At 62.4% G+C, this 16,379-nt stretch overlaps 1 protein-coding gene across 3 annotated transcripts; it reads left to right on the top strand.

Moving 5' to 3' along the window:
* Positions 1 to 480: 480 nt before the first annotated feature.
* LOC117649333 (regulator of G-protein signaling 7) lies at positions 481 to 6,450 on the top strand. Of its 3 annotated transcripts, none has more exons than XM_034391977.1 (12): positions 481 to 536; positions 2,050 to 2,356; positions 2,439 to 2,535; positions 2,632 to 2,682; positions 2,760 to 2,918; positions 2,996 to 3,219; positions 3,357 to 3,526; positions 3,705 to 3,818; positions 3,952 to 4,077; positions 4,165 to 4,354; positions 4,433 to 4,525; positions 5,562 to 5,627. In XM_034391977.1, exons 2-12 carry the CDS (start codon positions 2,063 to 2,065, stop codon positions 5,625 to 5,627), a joined length of 1,584 nt encoding a protein of 527 aa, XP_034247868.1. In that variant the 5' UTR covers positions 481 to 536; positions 2,050 to 2,062. The 3 variants fall into 3 exon arrangements, with proteins under 3 accessions (XP_034247868.1, XP_034247869.1, XP_034247867.1); XM_034391978.1 differs by having other exon boundaries at positions 482 to 536; positions 4,433 to 4,533; positions 5,562 to 6,450; XM_034391976.1 differs by lacking the exon at positions 481 to 536 and having other exon boundaries at positions 2,063 to 2,356; positions 5,562 to 6,450.
* Positions 6,451 to 16,379: the final 9,929 nt, after the last annotated feature.

Raw genomic sequence — 16,379 nt, 5'->3', positions numbered from 1 at the left:
TGGGGCGTGTGGGGCCACAGTGCGCCGCGGCCTGCTCACTCGCGCATCCCTTGCCCTACCGCGGCACGGCGGCACCGCGGCCGCGGCAGCGTCCAGGAAGGGCCCAGCGCGCGGCGCGCCTGCCCGCCGAGATGAGAGAGAGGCCCGACGCGCGGCCGCGCCCGCGTACGCCCGCGGGGCGAGCGAGATGGAAGACGGCGCTGCTCCACAGCCCCCTCCCTGAGTCCCTGCCTGCCCTGCCTGCTCTGGCTGGCCTAGGCTGGGCTGGCCTGGGCGCCCGGATCGATAAGCTGGAAGAGGAGGGAGTCCTCCATGGGGGGCGTGGCGGGGCGCGCGGCGGAGCGGGGCGCGGCGACGGAGCCGTACTTCGTAACGCAGTCTGGTCGCGGGGCTCCGCAGCAAGTCTACCCCGGTCCGCTCCGCTCGGCTCGGTCCGCCCCGCGCCGCGACGTGACGCGCCCCAGCGGTCGACGCGGGCCTCGCGGGCACTGCACTGCACTGGGACAGTGCCATTGCGCGGCGAGGAGGATGTCCGGGTGAGCACTGCGACGACAAGTCCCTGCGCCGCGGCCGCCGTCACGCCCCCGTCGTCACGGTGTCACGGCGGCCGAGTCGCGCGAGTGGCGCGCCCCGTGCGTGCGCGGGCCGCGGGGTGTGCGCGCGCTGCCGCGCTGTGCGTGGGCGCCCACCCTCCCTCCGCCCCCGTCCCCCCCGTCCCACGCCCGAGCGAGGCACCCCGCGCAGCGCACCTCAGGAACCGTGCCGTGTCTGTTTCCTTGGCTAGTTTTAAGTCGTTGCTTTTTTAGGCGGGTCGATAAAACACGGTGCAGGACAGGGTCGCGCGTCGCGTCGCGCGGCCGCCTGGCAGGACAGCGACAGTCATGACAGCCCTCCGCGTTGCCGCCGCGTTTTGAATGGGGCCTTCGCCAAAGCCCGAAAGAGCGCGCCATGACGCCGTCCGCGCGCTGGGGCGGTGGGCGTTCTAACCTCCAAGGAGGCCGTGGCCGAGGTGGCCAGCGTCACTCCACTCCGACTCCCACGACCCGCATGCTTCCGCCACACGCCACGGACGAGGGATTCCGGAAAGTCGAAAGGTCTGTCTCGACCGTGCCGCTACGGGACGCCCCATGAGTGCGACAGAGACAGGGCGACGCAATGACGACTCCTCGGAATCTGCTGCCTTGCCCTGCAGCCAAACCTAGCCGGCCGAGCCGTATCCTGCCGCCCCCGCGGAGTGGAGGCTGCCGTCGCGACGAAGGAGTCCCCGCGGTCCTCGCGCGGGGTGGCGTGGCGTGGCGCGGCGTGGCGTGGCGTGGCGCGGTGGACAACAGGTAGGCACCACGCGCGCACCTGCGCTCACCGTGTTGCCTACCGCCCGATTCGCAGGCGCTTGGTGCTCGGTGCTCCTCGCCGTCCTGCCCGCCGCCCGCTCGGCCTGCTCGGCCTGCTCCGGCCCAGGATGCCACGCGGCCGTCCGCGGTGTCCGCGGTCCGCGGCGGGAGGGGAGGGGCGGGCGTCCCGGGCCCCAGGTGGTGGTGGTGGTGGTGGGTGGATGTCCTGCTGATGGGTCTATTAATAATTGCGGCTCGGATCGGTGGGTCGATATGCCGCGGTCCTCTCCGGTCGCCACGCCGCGCCGCGGGAACACCGCGGACCTTGTCAATTAGTGGAGGCGAACCTTGATCCCCCCCGGCGGGACTCGGGCAGCGCGTCGACGGCAGCCCACCTGCACCCTGCCCCGCATCCCCTGCAGCACCGAGCACTTGTACGGGGGAGAGTGGGAACGAGGACTGGAGGGGAGGGGGAAGCGGGTAACACGTGGGTGTCGGGAGTCACACGGACTGTCGCAGTGGCAGATGGGGGGGGGGGGGCGAGGAGGGTGGCGCGGCTATTTTAGGAAGTACCAGCAGGCTGGATGGGTGGGTAGGAGGGGCGGTGGCGGTCGCTGGAGCCAGGCAGCGAGCTTGGGTTCCCGGTTTCTTTTTTAAGGTCGAATCAGTGAGAAAACGAGAACACAAATTGAACATGTCGGTGGTGGACGTGTTGCAGCGTTTGATCCATCATGGTCACCATGAACTCTGACAAGTCTGCCGGGCGACGACGCATGGAGGAATCTGGCAACCAGACGACGGCCCAGGGAAGCGGTTCGCAGTCCTCGCAGGGCCACGGCCAGGGCGGCGGCATGGGCGCGCTCAGGCCCCCCAGTGTCCGGGTCGCCATGGGCTTCGGTGGCGGGGTGCCCTCCGTGGCCGAGGCCGCCCTGGCCGCAGCGGAGGCGGCCACCCCGGCAGCCGGCCACCGACCCACGCTGCTGCAGGCCAAGGAGGACAACCCCAACGCCGGCGTCTACAAAAAGGTACGCACGCCTTGATGACCATTCAGCATTCACCACCCCCGAAACAAAAAGACGCGAAAAATAATGGATTACCTTCTTTCAGATGGAGGCCATCATCGAACGGATGCAGGATGAAAACACCGGAGTCCCCGTCAAGACCGTGAAGAGCCTCATGGCCAAAATACCCTCGGTGTTCACAGGTAAGCACCACCACCAAGCCACCTGCTCTAACTTACTCTCGCCATCGCGATTCTTCCCCTGGCTTGTGAGTCACACTTCGATCCTCTGCCGCGCAGGTGCCGACTTAATACAGTGGACCATGAAGAACCTGGACATCGACGACATAAGTGAGTAGACCGTCGGTTCGGAGGTCAATGAGGGACGTTCGTTTGGGTGTCCCTCTAACTTTGACTTGGTCCCGCAGGCGAGGCGTTGCACCTGGGCCACCTGATGGCGTCCCACGGCTACCTGTTCCCCATCGACGACCACGTGCTCACCGTCAAGAACGACAACACGTTCTACAGGTTCCAGACGCCCTTCTTCTGGCCGTCGAACATGTGGGAGCCGGAGAACACGGACTACGGTAAGGATAGCCTCACGCATGTTCACGCAAAGCGGCGTTATTCCATGACGATAAAATGGATTTCTGGACGTTTCTAGCGGTGTACCTATGCAAGCGCACCATGCAGAACAAGACGCGGCTGGAGCTGGCGGACTACGAGGCCGAGAACCTGGCGCGCCTACAGAAGATGTTCTCGCGCAAGTGGGAGTTCATCTTCATGCAGGCAGAGGCCCAGAGCAAGGTGGACAAGCGGAGAGACAAGCTGGAGCGCAAGGTGCTGGACAGCCAGGAGCGCGCCTTCTGGGACGTGCACCGGCCCGTGGTGAGTGTCTCTCTCGCACCCAAACGGGACGCCCCATGAGTGCGAGAGAGACAGAGCGCTCTCCGAATGAGTCTGCAGCCGCGCCTCACAGTTCCACTCCTAGCCCGCGTTGCTCATGGCCTTCTTTCCCCGTGCAGCCCGGCTGCGTCAACACCACGGAGATCAACATCAAGAAGATCTGCTCCAACAGCACCAAGCTGATGACGATGCCCGCCGCCACGCCCGCCCAGCTCATCTCGAGGCAGATCCAGATGCTGAAGCAGCGCCTGGACCGCCGGAACATCAAGCTCTCCAAGGTGGCTGAGTCGTAAGTATTCAAACGTTTCCCGCGGGCCCTACGCCTCCCCTCCTCGTGCTGCGAACGCTGCGCTGCCGCGTCGCTACCCCGCGCCTCCAGTGGGCGCTAGGGGTGGCGCGGGGTATCGCCGGCCCGCGCGGCGTGTAGTGCTGCCGAAGGCTCGACGTGTGCTGCTGCTCTGTCCCAGGTACATCAGCTACTTCGAGCAGTACCAGGAGTACGACCCCTTCCTCACGCCCACGGAGGTTCAAAACCCGTGGTTGTCCGACAGCGCCGAGTTCTGGGACTACGAAAAGCAAGTGTGAGTACTCTGGACCGTAACTCTGAGTACTCTGGGCCGTAACACCCTGGGAGCTCGGCTTGTAGGGAAATCTGAACTGCAATGTGTTGGGTCTGAACTGCAATGCGTTTGCTCCGCGGCTCCGCGTTTGCAGGAAGGACGTGTCGGCGCGGCGCGTCAAGCGCTGGGCGTTCAGCCTCAAGGAGCTCCTGGCGGACCCCGCGGGCCGGGAGCACTTCGGCAAGTTCCTGGACAAGGAGTTCAGCGGGGAGAACCTCAAGTGAGTGTCGCGCGAACCGCGAGTGCGTTCTTTGGCGTGTGTGTGTGCGTGCGTTCGTGTGCGTGACGCCGTGGGCCGCTGCTGCAGGTTCTGGGAGGCGGTGCAGGCCATGAAGACGCTGCCCCAGGCTGAGGTGGCCGACGAGACCAAGAGGATGTGGGAGGAGTTCCTGGGCCCGGACGCCGGTATCCCGATCAACGTGGACGGCAAGTCGTTCGAGGCCACCAAGAAGAACGTCGAGGAGAACCCCGACCGCTGGGCGTACGACGAGGCAGCGGTGAGCAGCCTGGAACTTCCAGGGCCCGGCAAACGCCAGAAACTTGAATTCAAACGGAGCGTCCGAATCTTGTTCCAGGCCCACGTCTTCCACCTCATGAAGACCGACAGCTACTCGCGGTACCTCAGGTCCGACATGTACAAAGACTTCCTGAGCGGGTCCAAGAAAAAGGTACGTAGGTACGTGAAACAGACACAATCCAAGTACTTACAATACACCGATCCGTTTTCGCTCTTTCATTCCGTGTGCTCTGTGAACAGCCACAGGGTGCACACAAAGCTTGTCCACGTCGACATGCGCCTTCTTGCAGAGATTTTTGAAGTCGTCACCATCGAAAAACTAAATGATAAATTTAAATACTTCGCTCATCACAGACCTAAAAAAAAAAAAAAAAAAAAGAATCGCTAAATATTTGGTGAAATAGATTTTGACCTTTTAAAAAATAACGGTGGTGCAAACACGACAAAAATCTCTCGTTCAGGTCACATGGGTAAAGTACAGATTACAACACTCTAAATTTGTCGAATTGTTGGAAGTAGTCGTTTGAGCTTTCGTAAGCAACAAAGTATGCCTAGCGCGAGTGTTGAGTGTTTTATTTAGCAATATCTTAGCCATTTCACGTTTCAATGTACATTCTGGCCGAAAAGCGCGAGCCTTCTCTGGCCGACACGCCGCGGCACTGTGTGGTTATTTTTTTTTTCATTTGAACTTTTGCTTTCACTCGGCGCACTGTCACTGTTAGTTTCCACATCCTATAAACATACCAATCACCACACATAGTGCCTGGTTTTGGCCTGGGTGGTCCGAACATGATGATAGCGACACATTTACCCAAGTAGTGAGGGAAGTCCCACTCACTTTCCATAGAAAAGAAAATATGATTATTAGACACTGTTCCGCTTCGATTCACTAGTTTGGTGTCTTAGTCCGGAGATGCATTCCATCTCGTGTCAAAGCAAAGTGTGTCTATAGGAGCATTTTTTGTAGATTTTTTTTGTATTTGTACTTTGTTTTACTGCATGACTCTGTGTGTGTATTTTTATACGACAATTCTAAGGCTACACATGTAAATTTCGGTTTCGTTACACACATTCAAAAGAAGCCTGAACAAGCCCTTGCCTTACAGTTGCAGCAAGACTCGCCGCGCCGCGCTCCCGTCCGCGTTCCGTGTTCGGTCTCCGTGCTGACCCCCTGGCTCTGGTTGCAGACGTCGGTGAAGGGCATCCGCTCCATCGTTTCGTTTTCCGGGCGCAAGGAGGCCGGCGCCACGTAAAGAAGACCAAGAAGACGAAGAAGACCGCCTGCACCGCCATCTACTCTGTGGCCGCACCTCTCCGTGCCGGCACAACGTGCTCTGTGGCCGCACAACGTGCTCTGTGGCCGCACAACGGGCTCTGTGGACGCACCATGTACCCTCCGCCACCCTTACCGAGGCCGTGCCTTGCTGGCCTCGCTGGCGAGGCTGGGGCAGCTGACTTGCGCGGTCCACCTGCGGATAGTGACGAAAGAGAGGTTGAGATTACGTTACGTGTGCCAGATTGATCTCAAGAAACACCTCTAGCAAACTGTAACTTGTAGCAGACGTTTCTCTGAACGCTCTTGTGGTGTGTTGAGGGCTCAGACGAGATAGAGAGAGAAAAATTTGATCAAATCCTGTCCTGACGATGACTTTAGAGGCGATGCGGACCGGACGGGCACTGCGGTAGTGCGGCGTACCGCTTTTGTGTGTTTTGCGCATTCGTCCTTTTTCCGCCACCTGGAATCTTCCCCACCGCACTATTTCAAGTACATCGATTCCAGGAATGGTCTCAGTGGGGAATGGCATCGGACCTGCATTGTCGGGAATCAGTTCTATTAATTTTTTGAGGATGGGGAAAGATATTTTGCATTCGTGGAGGAAATGAAGGGTCGAGATGCAACTTGTATTGTACAGCAGCCTCGCATGGACTCGCACTGTCTCGCGTTACGTGGAAAGGCGGGGACGGTGTCGGTATTCCCTTTGGCGACCAAACGTCCAAAGTTTATCTGAATGAACCGGCCGCCTCTGCGTGGAATGGATATCGGTTTTGTAATAAAGCATAATTTTGGTACAAAAACAGAAACACGTTGTGTCGACTCTTATTATTCCTCGTCACTGCGGACACTCCCTTCCAGGACACCTCACTCCAGTGGCGCTCGCCCCGTCGTCCCACCCGCAACCCCCGCCTTTGTTCGATTTGGGCGCGGAGCGGTGCGAAGCGAAGGCTGGAACTAAATGTTGCACAGTGCGTTGCTCTGCCAACACTGCGCCAACAAACAGACTGCTAATGTTGGCGGAAGGGGATGCAGCAACGCAGCGCCCTGCTGCGCGTGCTGTGCGCTGCGGCGGCGTGTCCAATGCGGGCTTCTGGCTGCGACGGCGGGGTGCAGCGCGCGGTGCAGCGCCGCTCAAAGGCCCCCATTGTCCAGGACCGCGTCGTCGGGGAGGCCGGCCTGCCTGCCGGCCGGGGCAGGGGCAACGCTCTGCCTTCGCACTCCACGGCGCACGCCACGCGCAGTGCAGGTTGACGACCCAGGCGTGAGTCAGTCCAGTCAGTGGAGGCAGGCTTACCTGCCATGCCGCTGGCATCACGTGATCCACGACCGACACCGCGTGTGACGTCAGCGCGTCATTCACAACGGGCCACGGCGTGCGCGAGCTGCGCGAGCTAGGCGTGCCGGCCGGTCGGTATGCAAATGTTGCGGACTCTGGCCGCCACGCCGCCACGCCGCCGCCCGGTGGAGCGGCAGCCCACCGCGCACGCACGCTGCAGGGCTGGCTTGCGCGGCGGGCGCTTCGGCGGCGGTCGGCCTGCTCCACGACCTGGACGACCTCCGCGGTGAACTAGCCCAGCCCGGCGCCGGGTCACCACCCGCACCACCCTCAACGGACGCCTGCTATCCCCACCGTCGCCATCGAGTCCCGAGTTCAACCACAGTCATTCGGTTTAGTCTTTTGCCCCGAGTTTGCACGACCCGCGCTGGCGCGCTCCACTCGGACGCCGGTCGCTGATTTTTTTGCACTTGAGAGCTGCGCTGTCGCTGCCGGCACGCGGCTGGAGGATGCTCCGCTTGACCTTGACCTTGGTGACGTCACCGCAGGGCTGGTGTGTAATGCCGCGCCCGGCCGCTGTGTCGGTGTGTGTTGGGTCGCCGCGTCGGTCGCCGCGTCCGGCCCAAACTTGTCCTGCTTGTCCCGCCCCATCTGGCAGTACCGGCTGCCGTACCGTCCGTACCGGTCTGCTCGGGCAAGGCACTGGAGCTGGAGGTAGCTGGAGGTAGCTGGAGGCTGGCTGGCTGGGCGAGGTCCTCTCTGGTCCGGCCGAACCTGGCCGCCGACGACGACACTCGCGCCACGCCGCCATAGTGGCCGGTCCTAACCGACCGCCCCGCCCCGCCCCGCCCCGCCCCGCCCGGCCCAATCCGGCCAGACTCGAGTAAAGTACTGCGCAGCGCGCGGCGCGACAGAGGGTGGCAGAAACATCCAGAAAACACTCGAGGAAAGGGACGGAAAGAAACGAGATGGGAATAAAAAGTGGAAAAGGCGCGCGGAAAAGCGAAGGCAGGCCGACGACGCGGGCCGACAGGCACGCAGTCGCCTCGCCGTCCCGCCACAGCCAATCGTCAGCCAATCGTCAGCCAATCGGCGTCCAGGAACGGGCGACATGGACATGCAGCGCCAGCATGCTCCTGCCGCCTGTCTGCGCTTCCGGACGGCCACCGCCGCCGCGCCGCCGCGACACGCAAATCGATGAGCGCAACGCAGGGAATCGCTTTGAGTCAATGCCGCCTCTTCTTTTCCGTCTCTCATTTCCCTGGATTTCGCTTCGCAGCGCTTCTCGCAGCCACGGCGGCGGCGGCCGGGTTCGCCTCGTATTACACAACCTGACCCGGTTGTTTCCTGCTTCCATACGAACACACACGCACACACACACACACACACACACGCACACACACACACAAACACACATCTAACCCCCCCTCCCCCGGCGCACACACACAGTGCGGAATCGTGCATTTTGGAAGGGCACCAGACGACGCAAGGGGATTCAGCCAGCATTCAGTGACAGTCCAGTCGTCCAACTCAATAAACTTGGATACAAGAGGATGGGCTACACTGTAAACTTGCTTGACTTGCTTGCTCTTGCTGCTGCTGCTCTTTTGCAGTGCGGTCTCCGCGTAAGGACCCTCTACAGTGCAGTCACGGCGTCGGTGACGTCGGTGACGTCTGTGCGCCTCGCCGGTGACGTCCGCCGCTTCCGTTTCCAGGCCACGGATTCAGATTCAAGTTCACCGGATGCGTCACCGAGCGAACGCGGACTTGCCGGTGACGTCACGGCCTGGACACGGACTTGATGGACTTGGACATGGACAAGAGGGGCGCGTGTGCGGTATGTGCTCTGTCAGTGTGTGTGGTAGCACCGCGGCCTGCGACTGAGCAATAGAGTTCGATGGCTGACCCCCCAGGCCAAGCCCAGGCCATTCATTGTGCACTTTTTATCAGGCTTCTATATGTGTAAGAGTCATTACTGTTTTTTCCTTCGGCAGATAAGTACAAAATACGTCGCTCTCGAGTACACACAAGATTTCCTCGCCCATTGTCGTGTGATTTGGGCCTGTGTTCTTTTTTCGCTCGAGTCGCGCGCGTGGAAGAGGGTGAGTGTTACAGTGTGTACACTCCACTCCGTCAGGACAGCGTCGCTCTCACCAGTGACACGAGCGCGTCGCGCACAGTCCGGTCCAAAACGCGGCCGCCTGCTTCGCGGCGTTTTTGGAGAGCCCCGTCAGGCCCCATACGCACCGTCGCATTCATCAGATAAACCGCCAATGTCATCGCCATCGCCCATTTTATTTTGGAGCCGTTATCGCGCCGCCCTCCCCTGCGCGATACCAAGGTCACGGTAAATCACTCTTGTTTTCATTTTCCTCATTATCGCTTTCTTTTCGCAAGTAGGCTGGCTTCGGTAGGTCCGAGTAGGTCCGAGTGGTCCCCGAGTGGTCCGCGCGCCGCCCGACGCTCGTAGTGAGACGCAATGTCTCTCCGCCTTGCGCGCGGAGGCGGCCCGGCAGGGCCCGGCAGTCCGACTCCACCAGGAATACAACAATATAATCACAGTGGGGCTGACACGAATCAGAATGGGCGAACGCCATCATTAACTTTTATGGCACTAGTCGTGCGTGTGTGTGTGTGTGTGTGTGTGTGTGAGAGCGTCCGTGTGTGAGTGTGCGCGTGAATAAAAGCCCGCGGCGAGGCGAGCAGCGCTTATTTGCAAAGTCAGAGGTGTGTCCACTGGCGGCCCAAAAATCCGCTGACGCCGTCAGAGTCCGGGGTGGGCGGACCTGCGGACCTGCGGACCGGATTTCGCAACAGCGGATGCGCGTCCACGCGTCCACGTCCACGGCGCCTTCCATTCAAGAAATGAAAAATCAGCTGCTGGCTGGCACGCGCACGGCACTGGCCCCGGCCGCAGCACAGCAGCCTCAGCAGCAGCAGCGGGACAATTCTCATTGTTATCACGACCGAATTTTCCTAGTTTGCTTTTCAACGTCGCCGCGGGTTGCCAAGCTGCGACGCGGCAGAGCCCTCTACAGTGGAGCCAACACGAGCAGAAGGTGGGGATGTCGGGCCCTATGCCAGCCTATGAGTGCGAGTGAGAGGGTTGCTCGTGTTGGTTCGACGGTTCCGCGCAGTATGAGATTAGTGCGGCGTGCGCCACCCTCGCCTCGCCTCGCCTCGCTGGGGGGAGACGCGAGCTTCGCGTGAAGGCAAAGGCAGGTGTGGAAGCGAGAGCGACGATCTCACCGAACACGCAGGCGTTCCCGCGAACGGCGCCGCGGAGCCGCGGATCATTGATGCGCAACCCGAGACGCCGATTGGCCGATCGGCGGGGCGCGTAGCCAATCAGGGGGCTGCGTCGGCAGTCCGTCGGCTCGGGTTCCTTCCGGGGCGCCACGCTGCGCCACGCGACGGCGTCGTGCCCCGTGATCGCGACGGGGTTCCGCGAACGCCAGGCAGGCCGCCCTGCCGGCCGAGGACCGCGTCGTCCTCTGTCTATCTCGCACCCCAACGCCCTCTGAGTGCGAGAGAGACAGCGACGAAACAATCCTTTCGGAATCGCTCGCCTGGGAAGAGGCCGCGGCCTGCGGCCCGCTGGCGGTAAACATGGTGAATCTGGCCGCGCTGCCGCCATGCCGCCGCGCCTTGCCCGCGCACTCCGCGGCCATCGTGAGAACGCGGCGACAACGCGCGCAGTATCGCACCGCGCGTTTCGTTTCGGCCACTCCTTTTTCCAGAAACTAATTTTTGAACAAACGAACGACGGCCACGCTCCGCTCCTCGGCAGGTCGCGCCCCAGGGCAGTGCCGGCCAGGCCGGGCCAGCGGTATCTCTATCTGGCCTTTTATTTTGGCCGCCGAATCTCATCTCATCGCGCGACCTGCGCGTTTGTTTGGCCGGGGGGACCTGCCTATTGGACTGCCTGGCCGGTCACGTGACTGTGCTTCATTGGATGGCTTGGCGATACTAGCTTACGTTGCGCGCCGAGTTGCGATTCCAGCCTCCAGCGCCGCGGCCCGCACTTCGTACGAACGTGGGAACGGTGGCCGGCATTGCTGCGCACTGCTCGCTGTTGACTCGAGATTGGGCTAAGAAAGCCGAAAGCTGCGCGGCAATTGAACCTGCAGGCTGAGTTGTTTTTCGTCGCGCTGTCTCTGTCGCACTCATGCGGTGTTCCATGGACAGCGCGAAGGAACGACTCACGATTCGCGGGACGCTAGATAAGGACGTGTGCTTTTCGGCGGCGGTGGCGCGCGCGGTGCAGGACGAACGCAGGGAGGGCGGGCCAGAGAGGATCAAGACGACGACGACGGTGGCGACGGCGGCGGGGTGAACGGCCGCCTATCTCTCCTCTGCTCGCGTCGCCCCGCCGCACCTGTCGCGGTAAGGATGTGCGTATTTGCGTCCCGGCGCCACGGCAGGCGCGGGAACCACGAGTCGTCGGGCGTCGGGTGGTGGCTCGTCGACGCGGTGCCCTGCAGGTGCCCGTCGTCGGCGCGGTGCTGCGCGGAGCTACGGCGACGCGGCCACGCCCCAGGCAGGTGCTTCCCGGTGGCTCCGCGTGCGCCGTGCGCCGCGCTGCCCTGGGCCCCCACGACGCGGCTCTGTGTTTGTACAAATACCGCGGCGGGGAGGGGCGGCCGGGTGGGCGGCCGGCCGGGCGTAGTAGTACGGTAGTACTCAATGGCCAGCTTGTGCTGCTCGTGCACAGCAACGAGCCGCGGCTCTGGCTGCGACTCCAGCATTGACATTGCTCCACTCCAAGCGACGCCTTCCGCGCCTTGACACACTTGTGCCTCGCGCTCTCTCGCACTCACGGCGGCGCCGCGCCGCGGACGCCGCGCGTCTTCGCGGGCTGGCCCTACACCGCAAGGGACCCGCAAGGGATGGAGCCTCGTCCAGCCGCTCCAGGAGCCCACAGGACTCCAGGGAGGGCTCCAGCGCCGCGGCACCGTGGCGGGCCACGTGCAGGCCGACGACTCGGTGACGCACGAAGTGACATAACGATGGACACATCCAAGGACCGAGGACCGGCCCTGGCCCTGGCTGCCCTGGCCCTCAGTTTGACAGGTTTGACCTGCATTCGCTGCTGGTTGGGTTTGGTGGTTCGATAGAGTGGTTTGGAGGCACTGGCACTACGAGCCGCGGGTCACGTCCAAAACCTACGGCCACCTCAAACTCGTTCATTTATGTAAATGAGTAAGACTGGCGGGAAAAGGAGCGGACAGGTTTTGTCCGCATTCCCGCGCCGTGGCTCGCCGTGCCTCGCCGTCGTCGTCCAGCCGCTGCCCCGGACCGCGACTCCGTGACTCGAGCGGTGGACCTTATGGCTTCCCGGCAACCCGAGTTATTGACCCAGGTCAGACCTGGAAAATTGATTCTGTCACAACAAAGTCGCCTGTGATTGGCCGAAGCACTGCCTCGCGCGGGACTCACAGACACACGCGCGCACACACCTGCAGCCTCGCCTTCCGCCACCTTAGGCTTGTGGTTTCCGTTGATCGGATTGCCAGCTTTGGCAGCTTTGGCGGTGGCGGGGTGGCCGCACTGGCTTAGCCACATTCCGTGGCTCGTACCGTCGTAACCTCTCAAAGTCTCAAAACAAGGTTCGGTGCGCTATTATAATTCCGAACCCAGCGCGCAGGCAAACTGGCGGAAAATAAAATGGAAAATGGAGATGCCTTTCTTCTTGTTGTTGATTATTTTTTTGGCGGTTGTTGTTTGTACTCGGCCGCCTAGAGTTGGTGACGACACTGTACACAGGTGTACACAGCGGGACGCGCAAACGCTCCGGGGAAGGATTCACCGTTACTCTGGCGGTCCGGCTGCTGGCCGATTCGTCGCTCTGTCTCTCTCCCACTCATGGGGCATTCCGCAGAGGTGCGACAGAGACAACGCCACGAGGCACTGCCTGCAGCAGCGGACGGCGGAGGCACATTCCGGGTCCAGCGGCCCAGCGGCCCAGCGGCCCAGCACCAGCGGTCCCGTCCTGTCTGAAGACTCCGAGGACGGGATTGCGACCATTGCAACAACTGCAGGACTGCAATCAGCGAGCCCTGGCCTTCCCTTCATGTCGCCGACGACTCCGGCTTGTTTCAGTTCCGTCCTTGCCTCGTCCTTTGAGCGGCAGTCAAACAGACGGATGATGGATTGGCACGAGTCCTTGGAGTCCTCGGCTGCCCGAGCTGCCCGCGGGTGACAGGATGCTTTGCCATGCTCTGCCCGGTTAGATTCCTGATCCAGTGTTACAACTGGGCTGGCCGGTCTAACGGTCCCTATGCAAATAAAAGCTGCCCATCGTCCATAGCGCTCCGCCCGAAACCGCCCCGCCCCGCCACGACCCAGGACCTAGGACCCCAGGACCTTCCTGCGCCCGGGTGCCCGTCTCCGAACCGCGCGCGGCGGCCCGGGCGCGGTCTGCTCCCTGGCCAGCCTCCAGAGACCGCGATCCTGGACGGCGGCCCGCTCCGCTCGGCGCCGTGCCTTCGCCTTCGCCACCAAGGCAGCCTCCTGCCCACCCGCTTGGCGCTTCCGGTAAAAAGATGCAACACAACAATCACCTTCGGCCAGCCTCGAACCTCAACCTGTTCCCGGAGAGTCCCCCAGTTATCCTCCGACCGATACACTACCTTTTTGCGTCGACGCGTCGCGCTGCCGCACCGTTCGGTGCGCAGCACTCGCTTCGAGCTTCGAGCGGAGCGGGGCGCGGGCGGCAGGCCGAGTCCCTCTCTTTCTCTCTCGCACTCACAGGGCGTCCCGAATGGGTGCGAGAGAGATGGACCGATGGAATCACTCTGCAGTTACTGGCGGGCAGCAGGGCCCGCGACGAGAATAGGAAAGAGTGCATGCAATACAAGAGCATTGTGCCACCGCACTGTCTACTACATACCTGGCGCGCCAACGCCAGGTAAGCGGACACTACACTGTGGACATGCCAACAAGCACGCAGCGATAATGGCTATTGAATTGCGCATCGGGACAGCCAGGACAGCCTGGGACAGCCGGCCGGATGGGATGGACTCGTCGGACAGGGCAGCAGCCTGTGACCCGATCGCATCGCCACCGTCTCGTTGCGCTCTTCCAGCGCTCTTCCGGGGACTGGCGCGGAAAGTTGTAAGAAAAAGAAACGCCGAACTGCCTCGAACATGTTCTGTCTCAAAAAAATTAAGTTAGTCCTTTTTTCCTAACGCCCCACGGAGCTGTAAAGTTTTACACCTGAAAGGGAAAGGATGTTCCTGGGGCATAATAATCCAGGGACATAATAATACACAACCATCCAGCCGAGCTGTTTCGAAGGATCGTTTCGTCAGTCTCTAGGGGCGTCCCGTGGGGGTGCGAGGGAGACGCGGCGACGAGCAAGGCGACGAGCAGTCCTGGGCAGGCTAGGCACGGCCTCGAGATTTTTGTCGGCGAAATGGTCGCAATGTCGACTTTCCTTTGTAATTTGTGCCCTTACCCTGCGTCTCGTTGCCAACCTGATGGGGTTTGTTTTATGGCATGCAACAGGTAGGCAGGCAGGCTCAGGTAAGCAGTGCACTGGCACACTGGCGGTGCAGGGACGCGCGCGCCCTCCACGCGCCTGGCCCCGCGTCGTCAAGAAGTGCCGCCTCCAGCCGCCGTGACAAGACAAGGCATTTACAGCGTATTAGACTCGGTTGACTTAGAGCAGAGAGACAAGGCCCGAATCAGCCCATGGCAGACGCTATAGTAATATCCAATGAGCGTCCGGTTTTTACCCCCCATCCCCACCCCCCTCTCCACCGCCAGGGCGGCCGCCCCGGCCTTCGGCGAGGTTCCATTTTGTCGAATTTGCGTGAGGCGCGTCGGGCGAGCCCAGCAGCCCAGCATCGCGGGGAGAAGCACTCGCAGACACGCACACAGACGCAAGCACTCACTGAACCGGCACTTACGCAAGTCTGCCCTCTGGTCAAATTTTTAAACCGTTTAAAGCGATTTTGTGAAACGATAACCACCGGAGTCCGGTTTTTAAAATAGCCGGTAGCTGGGCTAATCACACCACCGCCTCGGTGCCTTGGGTACCCCTGGGGTAGGGTACCCATCCCGGATTAGTGTATTTTCGCCTCCGGCCGCCACGTGCACGACGTGCACCACCAGCACCGCCTGCCCCGCCATTCCGAAGTGTCGCTTTGCCGCTCTGTCTCTGTCGCACTCACGGGCCGGCGCGGAGGGGTGCGACAGAGACAGAAGCGGCTCTTCGCAGACGGTGTGCCGATCGCGATGAATAAACCCGCGATATGCAGCCCACACCCCACCTCCTCGCCACCGGGGGTGCAGTGAGTCATCGCCATCGCGGCGCGATGGCTATCGCGCTGCACGCTGTAAGCTGCTGCAAGATGCGGCAAGGTGTTGTCGTGCCCCCTTCGTACTCGAGCCCCGAGTTCAAATCGTTCAAACTCGCCCAGGATTATTTTGTTTCTGATTGAGCCGCGGTTGGAGGTAACCTCGCGCCGCCCCCGCGGTGGCCGGGCGCGCGGCCAGGCGGCCAGGCGGCCAGGCGGTCCCCGAGTGCCGAATGGTACCCAGCCCAGATTGTTTGTTATCGAACAGGCAGTGCTTCCGTTTCGCCGTTCGGCGTGGAGGCGGCGCTGGCGGCGGCGCTGCTGGCGGGGCGGGCACTCCAACACGGCCTGCTGCTGCTCGGGCTCGGCCGGCCTGGCCACCCCCACCGACACCCTCGCCGTGGACGACGCGGCGCGTGCGGGTGGACGCAGTGTTCGGCCCTCGTTCATAGTTCGGCCACGTTTCGGTGGTTCGGTCCGGCCGGCCAGATGAATGGCACTGGCGATGGCGTTGTTTTGCAAAGCGGTCCGTTTTTCGGGGCTCCAGAGTTCAGTTCGATCATGCGGGAATGCGACAACACGCGGACACCCGCCAGGCCGGCCAGGGTGGCGCCCGGCCCGGCGCCCGGCCCGCCGATGTGGAGGCAGGCGGCTAGCGCCAGCTAGCGCCGGCTAGCGCCATGGCGGCCGCCAGGACAGTGCCCTGCCCGCCCCGCCGCTACCCGCGACGCTATCAGATGGCCCGGTGGCCCGGTGCGGCCGAGGCCAGTGCCGGCGAAGGCCAAGAGCGCCGTCGGCGTCGTCGCCGCCCTCACAGCTGGAGTGCGGAGTGCGGCCGAGCCCGTGGGCGGAAGCGCGCGCGGCTGGTGCACGTTGGGCTGCCTACCCGCGGCATGGCAGGCGTTGCGGTTATTGGTGCACCCACTGCGCGAGCAGCACCCCCGCGCCCTGCGCCCTGCGTCGCGTCCTGCATTTAGTTCTCCTGCGCCGCGCCCCGCGCCCCACCCCCGAGCCCCAACCCCAGAGGTGCGCGGCGCGCCCCGTCGGACGCTCGGCGCGAGCCCCCGCGGCCCCTCCGCCCCGCCCCGCTGGCACGTCCATGCCGCCGCCGCGCCCCTCCCCACTCCCCGCCTCCCACTCCCCGGCGGCG

Source organism: Thrips palmi, unplaced genomic scaffold (assembly GCF_012932325.1).
Source record: "Thrips palmi isolate BJ-2018 unplaced genomic scaffold, TpBJ-2018v1 HiC_scaffold_4, whole genome shotgun sequence".
NCBI classification, from domain to species: domain Eukaryota; kingdom Metazoa; phylum Arthropoda; class Insecta; order Thysanoptera; family Thripidae; genus Thrips; species Thrips palmi.
Note: the sequence above shows the minus strand (reverse complement) of the source record. Positions and strands in the feature narration are given on the sequence as shown.

What these genes read in the sequence shown, in the direction of transcription:
- LOC117649333 (XM_034391976.1), top strand. Translation starts at nt 2,063, where the DNA reads ATGGTCACCATGAACTCTGACAAGTCTGCCGGGCGACGACGCATGGAG. An exon ending in AATACCCTCGGTGTTCACAG is followed by an intron (nt 2,536 to 2,631) that starts GTAAGCACCACC and finishes TCTGCCGCGCAG; the next exon opens with GTGCCGACTTAATACAGTGG. An exon ending in CCTGGACATCGACGACATAA is followed by an intron (nt 2,683 to 2,759) that starts GTGAGTAGACCG and finishes TTGGTCCCGCAG; the next exon opens with GCGAGGCGTTGCACCTGGGC.